The 20,892-nt window shown below is 44.9% G+C and overlaps 2 protein-coding genes across 4 annotated transcripts in view; one reads left to right on the top strand and one right to left on the bottom strand.

The window, feature by feature from the left end:
- The window catches only part of Ap1s3 (adaptor related protein complex 1 subunit sigma 3), a 56,902-nt gene extending 38,524 nt beyond the window's left edge, over positions 1 to 18,378 (bottom strand). The window contains exon 1 of one of the 3 annotated variants that reach the window (XM_070016033.1): positions 18,273 to 18,378. In XM_070016033.1, coding sequence (XP_069872134.1) covers positions 18,273 to 18,275 — 3 coding nt within the window. In that variant the 5' untranslated portion in view covers positions 18,276 to 18,378. Of the gene's footprint in view, positions 1 to 1,581; positions 1,717 to 17,421; positions 17,503 to 18,272 lie in introns of those variants that run through there. The other 2 variants (XM_070016026.1, XM_070016022.1) reach the window with 2 other exon arrangements.
- LOC138828741 (NADH dehydrogenase [ubiquinone] flavoprotein 2, mitochondrial-like) lies at positions 8,794 to 9,642 on the top strand. The gene has a single exon (XM_070024891.1). It carries the CDS (start codon positions 8,825 to 8,827, stop codon positions 9,572 to 9,574), a length of 750 nt encoding a protein of 249 aa, XP_069880992.1. The 5' UTR covers positions 8,794 to 8,824; the 3' UTR covers positions 9,575 to 9,642.
- Positions 18,379 to 20,892: the final 2,514 nt, after the last annotated feature.

Raw genomic sequence — 20,892 nt, 5'->3', positions numbered from 1 at the left:
GGAAAGTCCAATTAACCAACAAAAGGCTGGAGGCAGAGTTGTGGGTCAATACGTAGAGCACTATCCTGAAGCAAAAAAGCTCAGTGAGGAAGTGGTGATGTGGCTCAGGTGGTAGAGCACTCGCCTTGAGCTGAAGAGCATAGGGACAGTGCTCAGGCCCAGAGTCCAAGCCCCACGACCGACCAAAAAAAAAAAAAAAAAGCTCAGTGACAGCACTGGAGTCCTGAGTTCAAGCCCAAATCTTTTTTAAAAATTAAAGATTTCATTGTGTTGTGTTTTTTAATGTCATTCCAATTATCATTGCAAGTCAATCAACTGAATATTTTAAATTATCTACACTTAGGACAGCTAGTAGATTCCATTCAAGTTTGCAAATATTTATTCAGTATCTATCAGAGTAATTATAAATGAAACAATCATGCATTACCTAGACTCACAGAAAGGATTTGCATTAGAAAAGACAAAAAATCTGAAGAATTCTCATAAACACAGAAGCAAAATTCCTCAACAAAATATTAGCAAATTAAATATTATAAAATTAAATCTAATAGTATACAAGTAGAATTAATCTGTATTATACAAGGCTTGTTAGAAAGTTTTCAGTCAAGTAATGTAATATATCAATTCGCCAAAGAAAACAGAAAGACATGATCATATGTGATTATGATCAATACTAAAGAAACTGGAACCCAAACATCTGAGCAGCTAACTCCAGCTCAATCTCAGTTAGATGGTTCTAGAGCTGGGCTAAATAGTTGTGCATTGTTGGTTGCCTCCCTAAGGAGAAAGCAAAAACACATCCATTGGCAACAGTTAAACAGAACTCACCAACTTTTAAAGTCATTATGATACTGAGCCATCTTTATAACATGAAGATAGCTTTTTTCTTTAACTTGGTAGTTTTCTTTCTTTTTAAAAAATTTTTATTGTAAAGGTGATGTACAGGTATGTAGAGGTGTTACAATAAGTCAGGTAATGAATGAGTACATTGCTTTTTGAATAGTCACCACCTCCCTCATTTTCTTCCAGCCTTTTCCCTCTGCCCCACTGCCCTGCAAGGTATAGTTCATTTCCAACACCGTGTCTAGTGATTATCACTGCTGAATTAGCTCATCCTTTGTTCCATAGTTTCCTGCTTCTCCTTCCCCTCCCCAAAGAAAGATAGTTCTCAAACTTTACTCCATCCAGTACCAAAGGTTTCCCTGCCAAACATAAAAATAAGCAGAAAAGCCCTAAAGTTCTAGACTTATAAGAGATTAAGATAGAAGTGAAATAGGGATGCTGAATCTAACCAGCGCCATCTTAGCCACATGGTGGATGATAGGGTATTGAGTTTGACTGGTGACATCTTGTCTTCATAGTAGAGGCAAGGAAGTCCTACCGCCCAGGTGATGGGCTGCCTGAATTCCTAGAGGCAGGGGCTGGGACAAGATAATAGGTTACTGGACCTGCCAGTCTTGGGTTTCAAACTCTCAAGCTCCCTGGGACCTTCCCCTTGACTTGACTCTATTTAGGCCTGGACCAGCTCAGGCACCCACACGCCATGCTTCCTGTCCTGTCTCCTGGCTCTTCTTCAGTTACCATGGTGTCCCACTTCAGCTCTCCATTGAAGTTGATCTGGTTTGTTGGTATTTTTTTGCTCTTTCTTTCCTCTCCTGCTCTCATGGCTCGATTTTCTTTGTGACAAGAGGCTACCTGCATTCTCCGGCTTTCCAATAAAGACTCCCAATTAGTCCTCTAAAAATGTGCCTTCTGTTTCCTTGCCATATAACAGAACCAAAAACTCAACTGAAGACAATAATGGCACTAGGTCACCACTATTACATGTACTATGTGGCAATAAGATGGGTAGGGAAAACTCTAGGCCAGGTTCGTTGAACAGGCAACTTTTGCTCACAGAAAAACAATGAAGTCATCTGAGTAGTTTAACTAGATCAAAGTGGCCCCTTATCTTTTCTCATACAAAGGAACAAAGAGGAACTTGAACTTGAGAAAATTTACTTGGTTATCTCTACCAAGGGTCTAGTTAGAAAGGAAAAGCCAGTACTTCCTTTGAGATGATATGATAACTAAACAGATTCTATATGGGTAGGGTGCGGTCTCCAACAGAAATGGGGTGTGAGGACAGGAAAGGAGGACAAGTAGGTACAGTGGCTGCCAGAAAACTACTCTTCTTATTAAGAGTGAGTTCAGTTTTAACTTCTCTCCTTGAGGAAGCCCATAAGCAAGTACATGACTTTCAGTTTAATACCTGAAAGACAGCAGTACTTGGAGGTGCACACTCAACTGTAATCCTGGCACTTAGGAGACCAAGCCTAGAGAACTGCAAGTTGAGGCCAGTCTGGGCTACCTCAAAAGACTCTGTCTCCAAAAAGAAAGGAGAGAAAGAGTAGAGAGGGGGGAGGAGAGGAGAAGGGATAGGAAAAGAAAGGATAGGAGGAGAGAAGGGAAGGGAGCAGAAGGGAAGGGGGAAGTGGATAGAATAAGGGATAGGAGAAGGGAGAGGAGGAGAAGGAAGGAGAGACTTGCATCAAACTTTGGAGAAACTGCATAGTTGTCCAGCAGGCTTGTCTGCAGGTTAAAAAGAAACTAGACCGGTTCTGGATGAGCAGATGACCACATGCTTCCAGTATTCAAAGTTCTAAGTACCAGTAACATATCCCATAATCTGCCAGTAAATACCAATGGGAAAGTGATGGCTTCATTTATTTTCTACAAACAATATACATAATCTACCTAACAATATATATAAAATATATAAATATATAAAATATATATGAAATAAACAAGATTTCCTTTCTTTTACTTTTCTTAATGCCAGAAGTTGCCTTTAAGCTTTCAACAGTGAATATGTGTGTGTGTGTGTGTGTTTATTGCCTCTAAGAAAATATTAAAGAAAATAGAAAATTCAAGAAAGTATTTGAGAATATTCAATAGAACCATCCCTGCAGGGTTCTCTCAAGACATAATTTCAAGTGGTGCATATTGTCATCTTTACATATCTGTGTTTTCCAGAATTTCTGTAATAATTTGGTATTACTGCTAGGGGTTACGGGGAGGAAGGTGAGAGGCACATGGCTCAGTTGGTTAGAGCACTAGCCAATGAGAGAAAGCATCAGATACCAAGTTCAAGTCACAGTCTTGGATCTAACAAAGAAAAGACAGAACACAGTACAGAACACAGTATCTTTCCAACGCAGAAAAAAAAGAAGTGTACTAGGTGGCTGTTGGACAGCTAGGACACAGCCTGGCAATTCATCCCAGGATTATGGCTTTGCTAATATCGGGGTACAATCAAGAAACCATCCAGGATTTGTTAGCATTCCCTTAATCAAAATGAACAAAAATTACTGGGAATTAAACCCAAGGCCTTATGTGACCTACCTTCCCAGCCCTTTGGATGTTGTTTTGTTGTTGTTGCTGGTCTTACTAGTTTACAGAGGGGATTATCCTATTTCTACACATTTCCAATGAACTCTAGTCTATCTCATCTTCTTTACTCATACTCTATGCACCCTTTAATATTTTGTTTTGAGACAAGGTCTCTCTGTTTCCCCAACTGGCCCTGAAGCAGTGATCCTTCTGTCTCTTGATTCCTAAGTAGCTGAGATTACAGGTATGTACCACAAGAACTGGATAATTCTAAATACCTTTTAAGTGTAATGAGGCCTACTTATTCTTTGCCTATTACCACTGCTCCAGTAAAATAATAGCCTTAGTGATATGGAATTGTGGCATATAAAGTGCTTAAAAGCTCAGGCTTTGCCAAGTAGCATCTCTGTGGTCACATAAGCTGATGTCACAATGTGTCTGGGGAACTGAATCTGAGAGGCTTCACAGGGTCCCCTCCAACTCTTCACCACCTAATGCCAGACTTCTCTCTCTCCACAAGGCAACAACAGCCATATTCTCTCTCTTCCTCTCTCTTGCAGACATATTTTGAATCACTTCACTTAGTTGTACAAGGGGTTCCATATATAGGGATGCATCCAGTGCATCTCCATGAGACTCACCGCAGCACCCTTGCTCACCCACCTCCCCCTACTCTATATTCTTTATAAAAAGAATGGGATGGGACAAAAAGGGTCTCTTGAACCAACAGTCAAAAATCACTTTTACACACTTCTCAGAAACCAAGTATTACAGACTAACTTGAGTATCACATTTATGAAACCAAAATCTCCCCTACTTAGGTGTGTGGGCCTGTGAACCTTGGTAAGGTGGGAGCAAGTGCCCGATCTATTTCCTACCCATTGTACTTTCAGAAGCAGTTTTCAAGACTGGTTGATGTTTGTTAAGCATGGAATTCTAGACTGAAATAAAAGATAATTTTAAAGAGTGAAATATGCAATCTGAACAGTTCTTGTTGAAGAGAGTTTGGAGGAGTTCAGGGGTTTCCATGGAGCTTGACCTCATAATACCAATCACTACACTTCACTGAGAACTATGCTTCCCAAGTCTGTCTTCAGAAACTTGTGCCTAGAGCTGAAGTATGCAGGCCATGCATGGATTTTAATTGTCTTCACAACTAAAGAACAAGTCGATAGGTCTTCACTGAATGGGAATTGGAGTCAGAAGTTCCCTTGCTTTCCTTGGAATGTTCTAAAATGTCCAGGCAATTATTTGTACCTAATTATGAACATATAAGATACACATTTGTCTTTTACTGAAAAGAAAAAGTCAAGATATGGTAGAAGAAATGTATAATACAACAAACAACAATGGATTACTATTGTACAGTATTTAGAAAATCACTATAGATCAGGCTTTGTGATGTGCAATTTTAGTTAATCGTCACAACAAATATATAAGGAGGATAACAATTATTTTCCATCTTTTAAGATGAGGGATCTGGGCTGGAAATGTTGCTCAGTGGTAGAGCTCTTGCCCAACATGCAAAGACCCTGAGTTTCATTCCCAACACTGAAAAGAAATGAGTTAGCTGAGTATCAGGTAGGTCACATAATGGATGAGCTCAAGGTCATGCAGCTAGATGGCAGACCTGGACTTAGGGGCCAGGCAGACTCTAGGGGATCCCCAACTCTGAATCTATACCAACTATAACCCCATCTGAAAGATACAGCTGGGCTATATCCTCCATTTTTCTTCTGTGAGCCATTTTCCAAATAGGAGCCTTGTGAGGGCCAATGTATGCAACACAAATTTCTTCAACTTTTTTTTTTCTTTTTTTGCTTATGTGGTGCTGAGGAATCGAACCCAGGGCCTCTGGCATGCAAGGCATGCGCTCTACCACTGAGCCACCTTCCCAGCCCGCAACACAAATTTGAACAAGCACATTCAGAATTCTAGGAGAGCCCTGTTGAGTAAAAAGAGTAAGAAGAAGAGGTGGTCCCTCCATCCACTAAGTCCACAAAAGGTGGCAGGCTTCCAACTGTGGCATTATTCAATTTGTCAGAGAAAAGCCAACAATGCCAAGACAGCAATGTTCTCCATGAGTCTATCAGCACATGTCCACAACCAAGCCAAGCTCCCAGCATGCACAATGGGTCCTCACATTTTTATGATGCCTTACAACATTTATAAAAGGTGAAATGAAAGTCCACTTTATTGGATGTATGACACATGCCTCAATGTCTTTGGCATAAGGCTTTATAATGTGCCATAATATTTATAGCACTATTTGAACACTTCATTTCTCTTTTTTATATACCAGAGGCTTCAAGAAATAGAAGCAGCCTGAGATGTTCAAGCTGTAGAGGACCTGACCTCCTTCTAGAACTCTTAGAGAAAGAAGTCACTGAACAAGGAGGCAGCCGAGGTATACAATGTGGGGTGTCACACTTTCTGCTCTTTGCTTTGTCCGTCATGAATGGGAAGTGGCTGTTCTGTTTTATCCTCTCCAGATCAGAGGCCCATGACACCAAGCCTTGGCAGCCCTCCTCTTCTTCAGATATCACGCAATTCTGAAAGCACATGTACTTGAAGGATAATATTCAAACCATCATAAGCCCTATAGGCCGGAATCATCATGCTCATGTACCTGAGACTGGTCTTCTAAAAACTCTAGTGAACTTTACAAATGAAATTGTCACCATCACAAGAATTCTCAGTGTCTCATTTGTAAAACACTCCCCTGTTTTGAACCTCTTATTTCTACTTCAATCAAAAGAAGGCATTTATAGAGTTGAGCGCCTGTGGCTCACACCTGTGGCTCACACCTGTGGCTCATGCTTGTAATCTTTGCTGCTCAGGAACTAAGATCAGAGGATCCTGACTCAAAGGCAGCCTGGGCAGAGCAGTCTGTGAGACTCTTATCTCCAATTAAACACACCAAAAAAAATCCAGAATTGGAGCTGTGGCTTAAGTAGAGCACTATCCTTGAGCAAGGGACAGCACCCAGACTCTGAGTTCAAGACCCAAAACACACACACACACACACACACACACACACACACACACACACACACACACACACACACACACACACACACACACACACACACACACACACACACACACACACACACACACACACACACACACACACACACACACACACACACACACACACACACACACACACACACACACACACACACACACGTATTTGTTAAAGTAAGATCAGGATCAAAAGTATTTTAAGCCTGGACAAGAGATTTCAGGCTGACCATAAGAACAAAAAAATCCATTTTAAAATGACTATTGCGGGTTATTTGACTTCAATTTGTATTAGTTTTGTATGAGTGCTGGTACTGGAGCTTGAACTTAGGGCCTTTCCCTCTTGCTTCTTTTTTTCACCTAAGACTGGAACTCTATCACTTCTGCTTTTTGATAGCTAGCTGGAGATAAAGAGTCTCATGGATTTGTCTGCCCAGCTGGCTTTGAACCTTGATTCTCAGATCTCAGCCTCCTGAATAGCTAAGATCACAGGCATGAGCCACCCACCTGGGTTTGACTTAAACTTTTAACTCATTTCATCAATACAGTTCATTGAGTTCACAGAACAATACAACTGACTCAGAAAATAACCTTTGAGTAATTTTTGCTATAGAGTTTAAGGATACAACCATCCATTCTCCTCACTTAGTAAATTTACTCTTGGGCTCTGATAGGCCCATAATATATGTTTTGGAGGAAGAGTCCAGGAGTGTTATTCTGGGAGAAGCCACCTAGGGTTGATTTTTGGATGAACTCCAAGGAAAACAGAGGGACTGAGTTAATTAATTCCAGGCAGACCTAAGTAATAAATCTTTAGGGTCTGACCCCATTTCCCTCCTAAACTTGTGAACCATCTTCAGATTCCTGAGCACTGTGGAAGTAACTAACTTAAAAAGAATGTGCTCACAGATGGTAAATGTGAGCTCTAAGGAAAAACTAAGGTGATATGCTCTGATTTCCTAAGAAGTGAAATGTGTTAACTCCACAGCAAAATAAGGCTATGCTTTTATTCTTAGTTCAGTGAATACACTTCTTATTATGGAAATGTTTTATTTATGGAAAAATAAATGCATACAAATGTAGGTTGCAAGTGTGAAAGTCCTGAGTTCAAACCCTACTACTACCTATATATAACAAATTAGATAATAGACAGACATATAATAAAGTGGCAGAAGAAAGTACTAAGCACAGATACAAAGGGTCAGAGAGCAGATGTTTTTTGGAGATATGAACATTAAACTGATTCACCCAGAGACAAAGTACTCACAGATTCAAAGACAGCAAAATACACTTGAAACTTCAATCGCATTGAACCTTGTCTGCAGAGATGCTCTACCCAAACCATGCCACTGAGTGAAGTCAGTCCCCTCCTGACTCTGAACAAACCTAAAGCTACTTTTGATCCAGTCCCACAGACTTCTTTTTTTTAAATACTCTCAATTTTTAAAGAAGTTGCTCTTGTTTGTTAAGTGGAAAACCCACTTGTGACAAATTTTATTCTTGAAAGTTCTGTATAAATAATTTCCCAAGGGGTTGTCTGGGGAAGCAGGGTTAGTGGAGGAAGCAGAGGAAGATGAGAAAATCCATAGGGACACAGTTCAATGTGGTCAACTTTCACCCAGCTCTCCTCCAGAATTTACATTTTCTTAATAATTACTTTTTTTTTTCAGACTGGGCATGTGGCTTAGTGGTAGAGTACTTGCTTAGTATTCACGAAGCCCTAGGTTCGATTCCTCAGTACCACATAAACAGAAAAAGCAGGAAGTGGCACTGTGACTCAAGTGGTAGAGTGCTAGCCTTCAGCAAATGAAGCTCAGGGACAGTGCCCAGATCCCGAGTTCAAGCCCCAGAACTGGCAAAAAAAAAAAAACAAAAAAAAAAACCTTTTTCTTTATATCCTGCTCACCTACTGCCCCCCCTCACATGCATACCTCATCCTCATACACACGTTCTTTTGGGAAAGCTGGAGGCAGGGCCACCTCGACCTGCTAGGTTTGATTTTGGATGAACTCCATAATCTCTGCCCTGCATCCCTCCCATCTTTCTCCCCTGAACGTCTGTAATGATATAAGTTAACAACACACATCAGTTTAATTTGCCATTCCTGTCCAAGGCTAGCTTTGCAGTGAATAGTACCCATTTCCTGAAGAGCTTCTCATAATCAAGAGAGATTCAGATCCTACATGATGGGGTTTTCTTTCCTGACAACTAAAGAATGGAAAGCTGGGCTCCCCCTGTAATCTAAGCTACTCAGGACCCTGAGAGATCTGAGGATCCTGATTTGAAGCAAACCTGAGCAGGGAAGTTTGTGAGACTCTTATCTCTCCAATTAGCCACCAAAATGCCAGAAGTTGTAGCATGCCAACCTTGCGCAAAAAAGCTTAAGAGCAAGTGCAACCTTGACCACCGTACAGTTTGGCCCGCCATGTTCTTCTCCCTGGCGTTTCAGGCCAGAGCAGCCAGCCTCACTGCCCAGTGGGGAAGACAAATAAGGAATTTGCATAAGTCATCTGTGCAAAATGGTGCTGGAGGAACCTTATTTGTGCACAGAGATACGCCTGAGAATAACCCAGATATCCCATTTGATTTCACACCAGAAAACTATAAGAGAATAGAAGCAATTGTGAAAAACTATCCAGAAGGACACAAAGCAGCAGCTGTGCTTCCAGTCCTGGATTTAGCCCAAAGGCAGAATGGGTGGTTGCCCATCTCTGCTATGAACAAGGTTGCAGAAGTTTTACAAGTACCTCCAATGAGAGTATATGAAGTTGCAACTTTTTATACAATGTATAATCGAAAGCCAGTTGGAAAATACCACATTCAGATCTGCACTACCACACCTTGCATGCTTCGAAACTCTGACAGCATACTGGATGCCATTCAGAAAAAGCTTGAACTGAAGGTTGGGGAGACAACACCTGACAAACTTTTCACTCTTACAGAGGTGGAATGTTTAGGGACTTGTGTAAATGCACCAATGGTTCAAATAAATGACAACTATTATGAGGATCTGACACCTAAAGATATTGAAGACATTATAGATGACCTCAAAGCTGGCCAAGTTCCAAAACCTGGGCCAAGGAGTGGACGTTTCTGTTGTGAGCCAGCTGGAGGTCTTACCTCTTGGACTGAACCACCTAAAGGTCCTGGATTTGGTGTTCAAGCAGGCCTCTAATTTATGTTAAACTATAAATATGTCATTGGAGAAATAAAGCTCCTACTTTAAAAAAAAAAAAAAAAAAAGCTTAAGAGCAGCACACAGGCTTGTTCAAGTGCCAATACCAGAACAAAATAGAGAAGACAATGTAAACCAGATGCCAGTGGCGCATATCTATAATCCTAGCTATTCAGAGGCTGAGATCTAAAGGACAAGCATTCCAGGCTAGTTTAGGCAGCAAATCCGTCAGACTACATTCCCTAATAATCAGCAAAATGCTGAACTGGAAGTGTGGCTTAAGTGGTAGAGCACCAGCCAAGCAAGCACAAGACCCTGACTTCAAGTCCCAGCACTGAATAAAAGGACAAGTGAAAAACACCCCAACATGCAATAGATGAGAGGCTACTCCTTTTACATCATTTTCCCAAGACAGACTAAGTTACTTGGAACTTATCAGGGTCACCTTTTGTTTCTCTTCCTTTTTTTCCTGTAGTGAAGCATGCTCTTTTTGTTTTCACTGAAAGCACACAAGACTTTTGTTGGAAGTACAAATTATCTGAGAGATAAGAAAAATGATGCTGGTGATAGAAAGTAGAATTTCCAGGCAATTTTCGATATGCCTTGAAGTCAAATAAAACATTAATGACTTAGTGATGATGCTTATTTGATCTTTCTAAGTTTTTTGAACTTTGTTCAAGACACTGTGTTTAAGATGCTAAACTCAACACTCTGTATGGTAATGGCCACTTAAATGGTTATTAAGAACTTTCTTGTTCTTTCTACTTCAGCCAACTAAGCAGTCATTCAAAATCTCCCTGGAGCTGGGCGCCAGTGGCTCACAGCTACTTAGGAGGTTGAAATCTGAGGATCATGATTCAAAGCTAGCCCAGGCAGACAAATCCAAAAGATTACTTAGCTCCAATTAACCATCAAAAAGCTGGAAGTGCAACTGTGGCTAAGAGGTTGGATGCTATCCTTGAATCAGATGAAAAACAACTCTAGCAAGTACTTGTTTTTCAACTATTACAAGCTTGATTCTTTTGTTTCAAGGGATGACAGTAAGCCTGAGGTTGAAAATAGCCAAGGTGATTAATAAAAACAAAAATCTTTTGTCCTCAACAACAAAAATAACAACTGTAGTTAACACTTATGGAATTAGTTCTGGGTGTCAGCCCTGTGCTACTGAATGATCTCATGCAATGCTCAGGTAAGTTAGGCAGAGGTGAGCAAGGACTGGCCACTGGCGACGGGCAGAGTCCCCCCTCCCCCCCCCTCCTCCCCCCCCCCCCCCCCCCCCCCGCAGCGCACAGCTGCCTACTTGTCACCTCTCCACCTGAGCATTCACACCTTCTTTTTGAAATGGACACAGGAGCCAGGGGTAGGGGGTAAGCATTATGAAGGGCCATTCAAGCAGCCCTAAGTGACACTTCCATAAAGAACACATAACACATGTGATATGAACACAGCAGAAATGCCTCTTCCAACAGCACCTCTGTGACTCAACGCAATCTGACACTTTCTTAAAAGAACTACTAATCCTCTTCAAGTCTCTCATAACTTCACCTGCACAATGGAGATTTTTAGGGGATAGAGGAAGGGAAAAGAGTTGGCAATGCACAAGAGACACAGAAACCTGAGGTCACACAGGTCAGTGATGATCTGTGTCTATTCCCAGGCTTGACAGGTCCTTCCTGACCATTAGCTATGCAACTCTTTTTGCTGTTGCTATTGTTCTTGATACAGGGTCTCCATGAATGCATATATAAAAATCTCGAGTCTTAGTCTCAGTGACGGGATTACAGGAGTGCACCACCACTCCTGTGGTGCACTTATAAACATGACTTCTTAATCTTACAGGAACATTCAGTGTCTACTGGACACACAAAAGCCCACCCCAGAGGATCTGACAAGCCTCTCCCTATTGTACTGATTCAATCCTATGCAATGATAAGATGTATGATTTTATTTCATTACCCAAAATCTCTTTTCTGTGTCACTGAAAAAAATGGATCACATCATTCTCTCTCTTTTCATTCTCCAGTCCTCAGTTCTCATACTGAGGCAAGTTCATTCAGGAGTCCCAAGAATCTGGCCAAAAGCTCAGTGTAGGTAAGTAGGTAGATGACAGAATGTATGTGCACAAACGTTCATGTGTGTGCATATATGTAATATTCATGTGTAGAGATGTGTGTTCATGTGTGCTCTGTGTATACACGTGTGAGTAAAAGTGTGTGCATGTGTGTGGTGTTTCCTTTCATTTTGACCTCACACACAATCCAAGCCTAAGACATTATTCCCACTGAGTAAAAGTCACATGATACTCTGACAAGTATTCATAGTAAATCCTGTCTGTGTGATTGATCCACAGGATTCACAGAGCTTAGAGGTCATCCTATTGAAAGTATGATCTATCTGAATGCAGTGACTCCTGGCTTGTTTGGGGCAATCTCCGAGGCCTCACCCCAGGGCCTTTTTGTGTGCGCAAGATCACTGCACAGGGCCAGCATTCAGGAGGGCCTGGCAGTTGGCTTAAAGCTCCACTCCCGTTATCTAGAAATTCTCAGTATTTTTTAATCAAGAGACCTTATGCTTTCATTTTGCACTGGGTGCCATAAACTGTGTCGACACTCTGGCCCATCACAAACTTATTTGTCCAAGATGCAGATGAATCAATTAGTAAAAGCCACCTTCAAATATGGGTCAAGGAACTACAACATGAAGATCAAATCTGGCCCTCCAACCTGTTGTTGGTACAAGAAGTACCTGCAATAGAAGGTTGAGAAACAGAGAAAGAGAGTGATAAAGGGGAATATTCTGATTAAAATATAATATATGCACATCAGTTACTATAGTACAGTATTACAATTAATATATAGAAAAGCATGAATGGCAGGAGAGTAAGACAGTTACTTCTGGGTAGTGGGGAGAGTGAATGGAAAGGGTGAATGAGGGTGAATAGGAACAAAACACTTTAGATAAACTTATGAAAATACAACAATGGCATCTGCTGACATTGTTTTAAGAAGTGAAGATGGCGGACAGACGAGGTTGATGGGATGCGTTGTATGTATGTATGGTAATGTTGCGATGAAAACCTGCTAATTTAAAAAATCATTTAAAGGGCTGGGAAGTTGGCTCAGTGGTATAGCGCTTGCCTTGCATGCCTGAGGCCCTGGGTTAGATTCCTTAGCACCACATAAGCAAAAAGAAAAAAGCCGGAAGTGGCGCTGTGGCTCAAGTGGTAGGGCACTAGCCTTGAGCTAAAGAGCTGAGGTACAGTGCTCACGCCCAGAGTTCAGGCCCCACAACCGGACCAAAAAAAAAAAAATCATTTAAAAAGGATAATAAAAGAAAAAAAATATGCTAGGTGAGATGGTTCCCATCTGCAGTGCTAGCTATCTGGAAGGCAAAAGCTGGAGGATAATAGTCCAAGACTGGCCCCAGGCAAAAATTCAAGTCCCTCCCACAAAAATAATAAATAGGGATGTGGTTCAAGGAACAAGGAGCTTGTCTAACAAGCATAAGGCCCTGCATCCAAAGCATAGTACCACATACATACACACACACATACACACACACATACACACACACACACACACATACATACATACATACATACATACATACATACACACACACCAAAGTGATCGTGCAAAAACAGAAAGTAAAACCAGAAGTGCAGCCCTATCCATCCACTTTATTCCGTAAGAGTGAAGTCAGTGACAGAACACCATAGGGACTGCTGGAAAGCCTAAAATTATTCCCAACTGGCCTTTTCCAGAGAAAACTGACCATCCTGTGTGATAGAGTTCTGTCTCTCACATTTTTCTGTCCAGATGCTCCAGGGCAGGTAACCTCGTGAAATCCGGAGTGCTAGCTGTAAGCAGCCAGTGAAAAACAAGCTGTCTAAGGGCATTGTCTTTAAAATATGCATCCATTTTGCACTGTGGACCCAAGCTAACTTGCATTTTAATACCAAAAAAAAATGTGTATTTTCTTGCAGATCTAAAGCAAGCTGTGAGCTGACCCTGTGTGTTCCTGTTGACTTCTCTCCTCTAAAACAGTGAGCACACAAAGAATTCGGGCACCCTAGTTTGCAGCTCCTGCTCTTGGGGTCCTACCCTTTGAAGAGTCTGTTGAACTTCCAGGTGACAGTGTAGTAATCTGGGTAGAGGCCATCTGCAAGGTCATTATCTTGGAATCCCTGATGCCTTAATTCTTGACTGGATGTACTTTCTTAGGTTCATGCCTTGTGGCACTGAGAGACTAAAGTGTGATCATCATATTTCCAGCCCCCAAGCCCCACCCCCAGGCCATCTTAGAAAGTCACTCTCACTTTGAGAGGAGAGTGACTTCCAAACTCAGCTCTACCTGTCAGAAGCTTACAGATCTGAGACTGGCAGTATTTTTCCAAGGCCAGCTTCCTCCTAGAGGTCAAGGGCATCCCATTTCAAACTGTGCACTACTCAAGCTCTTACTTTACCCTGATACTAGCAGATTTCTCCAGGCAGTGTGGTACTGGAGAACTGTGTAATTAATGTGCATTTGTTTCAGGCACAGGATCTGGGAGCATCTCAGTGTTCAAAGGCCATCTTTTGAGTAAGGGGCTCCAAGGCTTCAGGGAAAATGGACAGTCCTATCAGGAAGAGTATCATGAGAATTAGAGGTGCCAGATGGGAGAGCAAGGAGAGGCAGCAAGTCCCAGGGGAGAAAGAAATCACAGTGAGGGTCTCAAGTCTCCTGAGGGAGGGTCTGGACGTAGCAACAAAAAAGACAAAATTGAACAAATGATTAACCAACACAGAAAAAAGGAATGTTCATTCCCACAGGCTCTTACATGAATGTTCTGTATTTGTATGTGTACGAGAGAGAGAGAGAGAGAGAGAGAGAGAGAGAGAGAGAGAGAGAGAGAGAGAGAGAGAGAGAGAGAGAGAGAGAGAGAGAGAGTAGGAGAAAGAGAATGCATATGTGTAAGTAAAAGGGAGAGGAAGAGGGAGTAAAGGAAGGAGAAAAAGAGAATGAGAGATTACTTTTACTTATTACATCTTAAGGCATAGTGAAATAATTGATGGAATCTCAAAGGACACTGACAACACAGTACAATACCACACCAACTGCTTCCATCCCAATGCATATTAATATAACACCATAGGAAAATTGTGAGCCTTTCACAGTATGGGGAAAGAAGCAGTAGAGAAGCAGCGTGGCTCAGAAGTACCAATCCTCTGTGGTGGTGGGGAGGGCTTGGCAGAAGTGAGCTCTTGGCACACCTGACCCCCACTACTACTGCTGCCCAGGCCAAGTTCCAGACAAAGAACACACTCATTGCCTAACAGATTCTTCACCCTCACACTGGAATTTAAACTGTCAAAAATAACTAGTCTTATTTATCCTCTAATAATAAGGCTGCTATAGTGGAGGATGGAGCATGGTGGGATCTACAAGTTTATGGTTTCCATTCTTTGCCTTGGCTCTTCTGCAGCTCCCTTGTATCAACAGGGGAAATTCCTTATTAGAGTTGGCTTTGGGGAGGGGGAGGGAAAGGGGAGTTCAATTTGTTTTGGGGTTTTTGGGGGGAGGGGCAGTACTGAGTTCTGAACTCAGGGGTTTGCATTTGTTAGGCAGGCTCTCTACCACCTGAATCATACCTTTCGCCTTTTTTGTGCTGGTGATTTTTGAGATAAGGTCTTGCTTGCTCTATGCTAGGGCTAGCCTGGAACTATACACATCTTCTCAATCTCTGCCTTCCATATAGCTAAGATTAGAGGCCTGAGCCACTAGGCTGGGCTGCAAAACTGCTTTTTAAATCTGATCTAAGAAAAAGGTGCACTCATTTTTTTTTCCAAGCGAATATAAATCTGGAAATGGCTTCACAATTCAGTTGACAAATTCCTCCCCCACTCCACTCCCATCCTCCCATCTCCCCTCTTCAGATTTACAAATCATAGACATACAACTTTACCATAATTCCATATTGATTTATAATAATGACAAAGATTATGAGAACTGGATTTACAACACAAAGAATGCTTATTTGGCTTTGCCAAGGGGTCATGTTTGAGTTTCTCTCAATGGGAGATTCCTGTTTTGTTCACAATGAGGAAAAGCCACATTAGCTTTTCAGAAACAGAAGGAGCATCATAAATCAAAAGTCCACTTACACTGTTATTAAAGGTAGCACCAGAGCCTCTCTGTTACCACCCTATCGGTCTTCACAAATGTTACAACCCTATCAGTCTTCTTCTTAAAGGAAAAATAAATAAAGGAGTCCTTCATCCATTGGCACTGTCAATCATTCAACAGTAAGTCCTTACAGATCAGAGTAAAAACCTGTGGGATTCCTCCAGAACAATAGGCCTAGCATTGTTTCAAAGGCAGAGATTTCTAAACAAAAAGGCAAGATAAAACATATACATAGTTAACTCAAACAGAACAATCCAGTTAACAAACAGGACACTGGGCCCAACATGCAGGGGACACCAGGGCACCAAGGAAGCGAAAGTCCCTTTCTGGGTAGAGTACCAGGTGACATGAGATAAGCATTTTCTAGTTCCCTAGCAAATGAGTCAGCAAGAGACAAGAACCAGGAAGGAAGGAAAAAACTCATAAACTGGCTGTCCAACCAAGAGGGCTGAGTGCTAGAGCTACTAAGGCTGCAAAGGCTTTCCTGCTTGGGACTACACGTCAGAGGTAATGCTACAATGCTACACCTACAAGGGGCAGGGCTCCACCAAAGCACTTTTAGGTACACTCAACCCGAGTCTGTGGCATATCCCCATGACCATGAGTTTGAAATAGTTTGACCCTCCTACATACTAAGAATGCCAAAGTTCTTTTTGCTTACATGGGTTATATCCATTAATACCATTGACAGCAGCATTACTAATTCATTTAAAAATACAGTACCTGGGCCATATGCATCTGTACACAGACCAACTGACTATAAAGTATGGCATACACAGGGGAGGATTCCACTGGACCCAGGTAACTTGTCTTCAAGTTATCTTGGGTGTGGTTGGGATACATGGGTGAGATGCATGGAGAGGGTGTCACTGATCAATATACATTGTATTCATACACTTACTTGTTGAATTGAAGCCCCTTTGTGCCAATTAAAGACAGCTTTAAAAAATGAAATAAAAAATAAGTGATATTATACCTATTCCATCTATGCATCAGCATTTTCACTATTAACACTGTTTCCCAAAGGCAAAGAAGTCAGTTAAAAATGGCCTTGTGTTGATTTTGCAATTCTCCTTAACGTTTGGCCTGACAGAAGGCAGAACTGGACTCCCCTTTGCTCTGCCTTTGGTCTGCTGTTCAGTTTCCCATCACAGGGACTCAGGAAAACTTCACTGTAGTCTTAGGAGAATGAGAATTACAAGGGCAAGTTCCATCTTAGTGCTGTTTTGACCTTGCAAATCTCCCCAAAGAGATCCTGGAGGACCCCTAGGGGTACCAGGGCTGCGCTTTAAGAACACTTGTCTTACAGGTTAGGAGCAAGTGCAGAGAAAGGGGGCCAAGGAGTCATCTCAGCAGGAGGGGCTGCTGGAGCGGCTCTGGGCTGGGGAAGTGCAGGCCGTGACCGCCGTGTCTGGCTGGAGGGGATGAGAAGCCTAGGGTACGGGGCTGGCCCGCTGGTCGGCCGGCCTTAAAAATGGGCGACAACATATCCTTGAGGAGCAGCCTGGTGGAAACAGCGGGAACAGCAGCGAAGACTCTCCCCAGGTGGCTGGGGTCAGACGACAGGGCGTCCCTTCCTCCCGGAGGCTCCGGGAGCGGGCAGAGCCGCACCGCCAACGAACGCGGGCCGCTACTCCACCCTCCATTAGGCAAATGAGCTGGCGGCCTGGGAATCGCATCACCTGCGCGCGGCGTCGGCGCGCTCCTTCCTTGGAAACTTGAGCAGGCCAACCGAGCTGCTCCATTATTTACCGCGTCCCTGGTGCACGGGGATGCATGGACAGGGGACCCTCCGCGCACAAGCAAAGTGGGCCTCCCGTGGGCCGTGGGGCCTCGCCTAGGAGCTCCACCGTGGACCGTCCCGGGCAGCGGCCGCGTCCATCCGTTTTCTTCGCCCACCGAGCGCCCGCCCACCGCTTTCCCCCACGGATTTGCGAAGTGAGCGCACGTGGGGCGGCGGGGACGGGCGCGGCTCCGGGCGCCTCCCACCTCCCGCACCAAGCCGGCACAGTCGCTCAGACACCCCCTCACCCCCCCCACCTCCAAGTTTGTTCGGCTGGAACCAAAACCAAAACTCCTCACTTGGGTTCAGAAAAACTTGCCTCCTCCGGCCCCGCCGCCTCCCCGCTCTTCCCGCCCGCAGAGTGCCCCCCGGGACCCGCCGCCTCCCAGCGATCGCCACGGGGGGGGGGGGTCCCCTATCCTTCTTGTCAACCGCGTCTCCTTCCCGCCCGAGCCGGGAAGCTCCGTGGGCGCAGGGCTCCACGGGTCTCCCGCGCCGTGCCCGGCGCTTGGCGCCGTGCCTGGCACCGACGGGGCGCCCGGCAAGCCGAACAGGACGAACGCGGCTGCCGCGCTGGTGTGTGTATGGTGGGGGGCGGGGGGCGGCCACCCCTGGAGCCTGCGGGGTCGCGAGCTGCAGGGCCCCGGGGCGCCACCCCCACCCCGCACCCCTCCCGGCCGCGCGCCAGGCCCCCGGCGCCGCAGGCGTTCCTGGGTCGCCGCCGCCGCCGCGCCGCCCGCCGGCACTCACCATGGTGACCCGGACCCCGCCGCCACCTGCGCCCGGAGATCCGCCAGCGCCCCGGCCCGCGCGGCTGACAGGTGAGGCGGGCGCCTCAGACCATGGCTGCTTCCCACAATGCCCTTGAACTGAAAGTTACAGACTCCTCCCCCTCCCGCCTCCCCCCCCCCCATCCTTCTCTTCCTCTCCTCCCTCCCCTGATCCCTCATCTTCCCCCCCCCCCCGGTCCCCGGACCCCTGCCCCTCCCGGTGCGGGTGGCACAGGTGTGACTGACCTGCCCCTCCCGGGCCCGGAACTCCGGGCGGACGGGCGCGGGTTCCGCAGCCTGCACGTGGCAGCCCGGCCAAGGTCCCGCTGAGCCTGGCGCCACTGTCTGGTCCTGAACCTGGTCTGGAGGCGGCGGCCGGTCCGCAGCGCTGAGGTCGGAAGCTGGGCCTCCCCTTCCCGGCTCCACGTCTGTCCAGGATCGCAGATCCTTCTCCTCGTCCCTTCTTTCTAAAGGTCGCCGTACATACAGGGTGCGCTGGTTCCTTGGCGATGGGGTCTCGCTGACTGCTTCCTCCTCGGGCTGGCTTCTAACGGGATCCTCCGGATCTCAGCCTCTGAGTAGCTGGGATTACAGGAATGAGCCGCAGGTGCCTGGCTCTTCCAGAGTTTTAAGGCTAGGTTTTTATCTGGGGCGTATTAGGACTCTCCACCCCCTTGAGTTGTAAGCAGGGTGCTGATTTGTGTTCTTTCGTAGAAAAGGAATGAATAGGTTTTATCAAATACCCCCAAAAGGTCATATGACCCTTTTGGCCTTTGACTCAACCCCCCCCCCCCCCGCCACTTCCCCCATCTCCAGAAAGGAGAACATCCTGGCCAGGATTTATTGTGAACTTTATTCTGTCCTGCGAGCCACCTCAGGGTGCAGCAAAGTAAACGGAGGCCACAGAGAGCAGGCCAGATTAGGGCCACAAGTATTTACTACTATATGCCCCCCAGGGATCCCACCGTGGGGGGGGGGCACAAAATTTTAATACTAAGCTGGTGGAGGGGGCTAACAAAGATTTGATAATGGGAGGCCAGGGAAGGCTGCACCTCTGGGCAGAGTTGTAATGGACAGACACCAAAAGCCTGCTACAACCCACCCCCAAAGCCCTGGGGTCCCACAGCCTCACTTTCCCCAGAACCCGAGGCTTCTAGGTCCCCTATAGCCAGGTGATCCTTTTCAGCATGGTGGTGTAGCCTCTTCCTGGACAGGGGAGGAAGATGACTTGATGCTGGGAAACCTCAAGAGGTGTGGATTGGTTTTGTCTGGAAGAAAAGGGACCCTCCCTGGGAAAGCTGCTTTCTAAATCCTGGCATTCCCCACCCTGGCCCAGGCTCCCCAGCGTTGGGCCTTTGGGGGACACACACACAAACACACACACACACACACACACACACACACACACACACACACACACACACACACCCTTACCCTTCTTTTTCTTCTATAGCTAACTTAATGTCAGCACACACAAACATTCTTTTTCTTCTATAGCTAACTTAATGTCAGGACCCAGTTCTGTGCATTCACTTTGCTTTGAGAGAGAGAGAGAGAGAGAGAGAGAGAGAGAGTGTGTGTGTGTGTGTGTGTTTGTGTGTGTGTGTGTGTGTGTGTGTGTGTGTGTGTGTGTGTGTGTGTGTGTGTGTGTGTGTACTTGAACTCAGGGCCTCCTATTCTCCCTTGGCGTTTCCCTCTGAGTGGTGTTACATCCTATACGTTTTGCTGGCTAACTGGAGACTTCAGACTTTTCTGCCCAGGCTGACTTCAAACCTCAATCCTCAGGTCTAGCCTGGGTAGCTAGGATTATGGGGAGTTTTAAAGCTAAAGAAATCCCGATGCTCTTGACATGCCTGTTAAGTCACACATTAAAACAGGAGAAAGTTCCCTTACTGTGCTGTGTTGGAACTTCATTCTTAAAGGGGTGATATTGATCCAGATGCATTGTACTCATAAAGTGGTGGCTCAGACCTCTAATCCTAGCTACTGAGATCTGAGGATACCAGTTTGAAGTCAGCTTGGGCAAGAAAGTCCATGAGACTCTTATCTACAATAAACTAGCAAAAACAAGCCAGAAGTGGAGCTGTGGATCAACTTCCAGCCTTGGGACAGCACTTAGGCCCTGAGGTCAAGAGGGAAGAAGGGAGAGAGGGAGGGAGGAAGGAACAAACCACTGGAGCTGGGTAAGGTAACTCACTCCTGTAATCCTAGCTACTTGGGAGGTGGAGATCAGAGAGAGGGATCACTGTTGAAGGCCAGCCTAGACAAAAAGTTTGTAAGATTCCTTGTCAACTATTAGCCAGACACAGTGGCACACACCTGTTATTCCAGCTGCACTGAAGCACAACAAGAGAACTGAGGGTCAGGGCAGCCAGTACATACATAGAGACCTTTTCTCAAAAAAAAAAAAAAAAAATGGACCTGGTGCTAAGCAAGCAAGCCACCAGGCTCTCAGTTCAAACCCCAACACCACCACCACCACAAAAAATAAATAATATGTAAAGATAAAGAGAAAAGGACAGGGAAGTGGCGCTGTAGCTCAAGTGGTAGAGTGCTAGCCTTGAGCTGAAGAGCTGAGGGACAGCGCTCAGGCCCAGAGT

The sequence above is a fragment of the Dipodomys merriami genome, unplaced genomic scaffold, assembly GCF_024711535.1.
Source record: "Dipodomys merriami isolate MVZ:Mamm:240054 unplaced genomic scaffold, mDipMer1.0.p SCAF_1, whole genome shotgun sequence".
Classification (NCBI taxonomy): Eukaryota; Metazoa; Chordata; class Mammalia; order Rodentia; family Heteromyidae; genus Dipodomys; species Dipodomys merriami.
This window is presented reverse-complemented; position numbering and strand designations above follow the sequence as displayed.

Coding starts and splice junctions, on each gene's coding strand:
- LOC138828741 (XM_070024891.1), top strand. CDS start 8,825: ATGTTCTTCTCCCTGGCGTTTCAGGCCAGAGCAGCCAGCCTCACTGCC.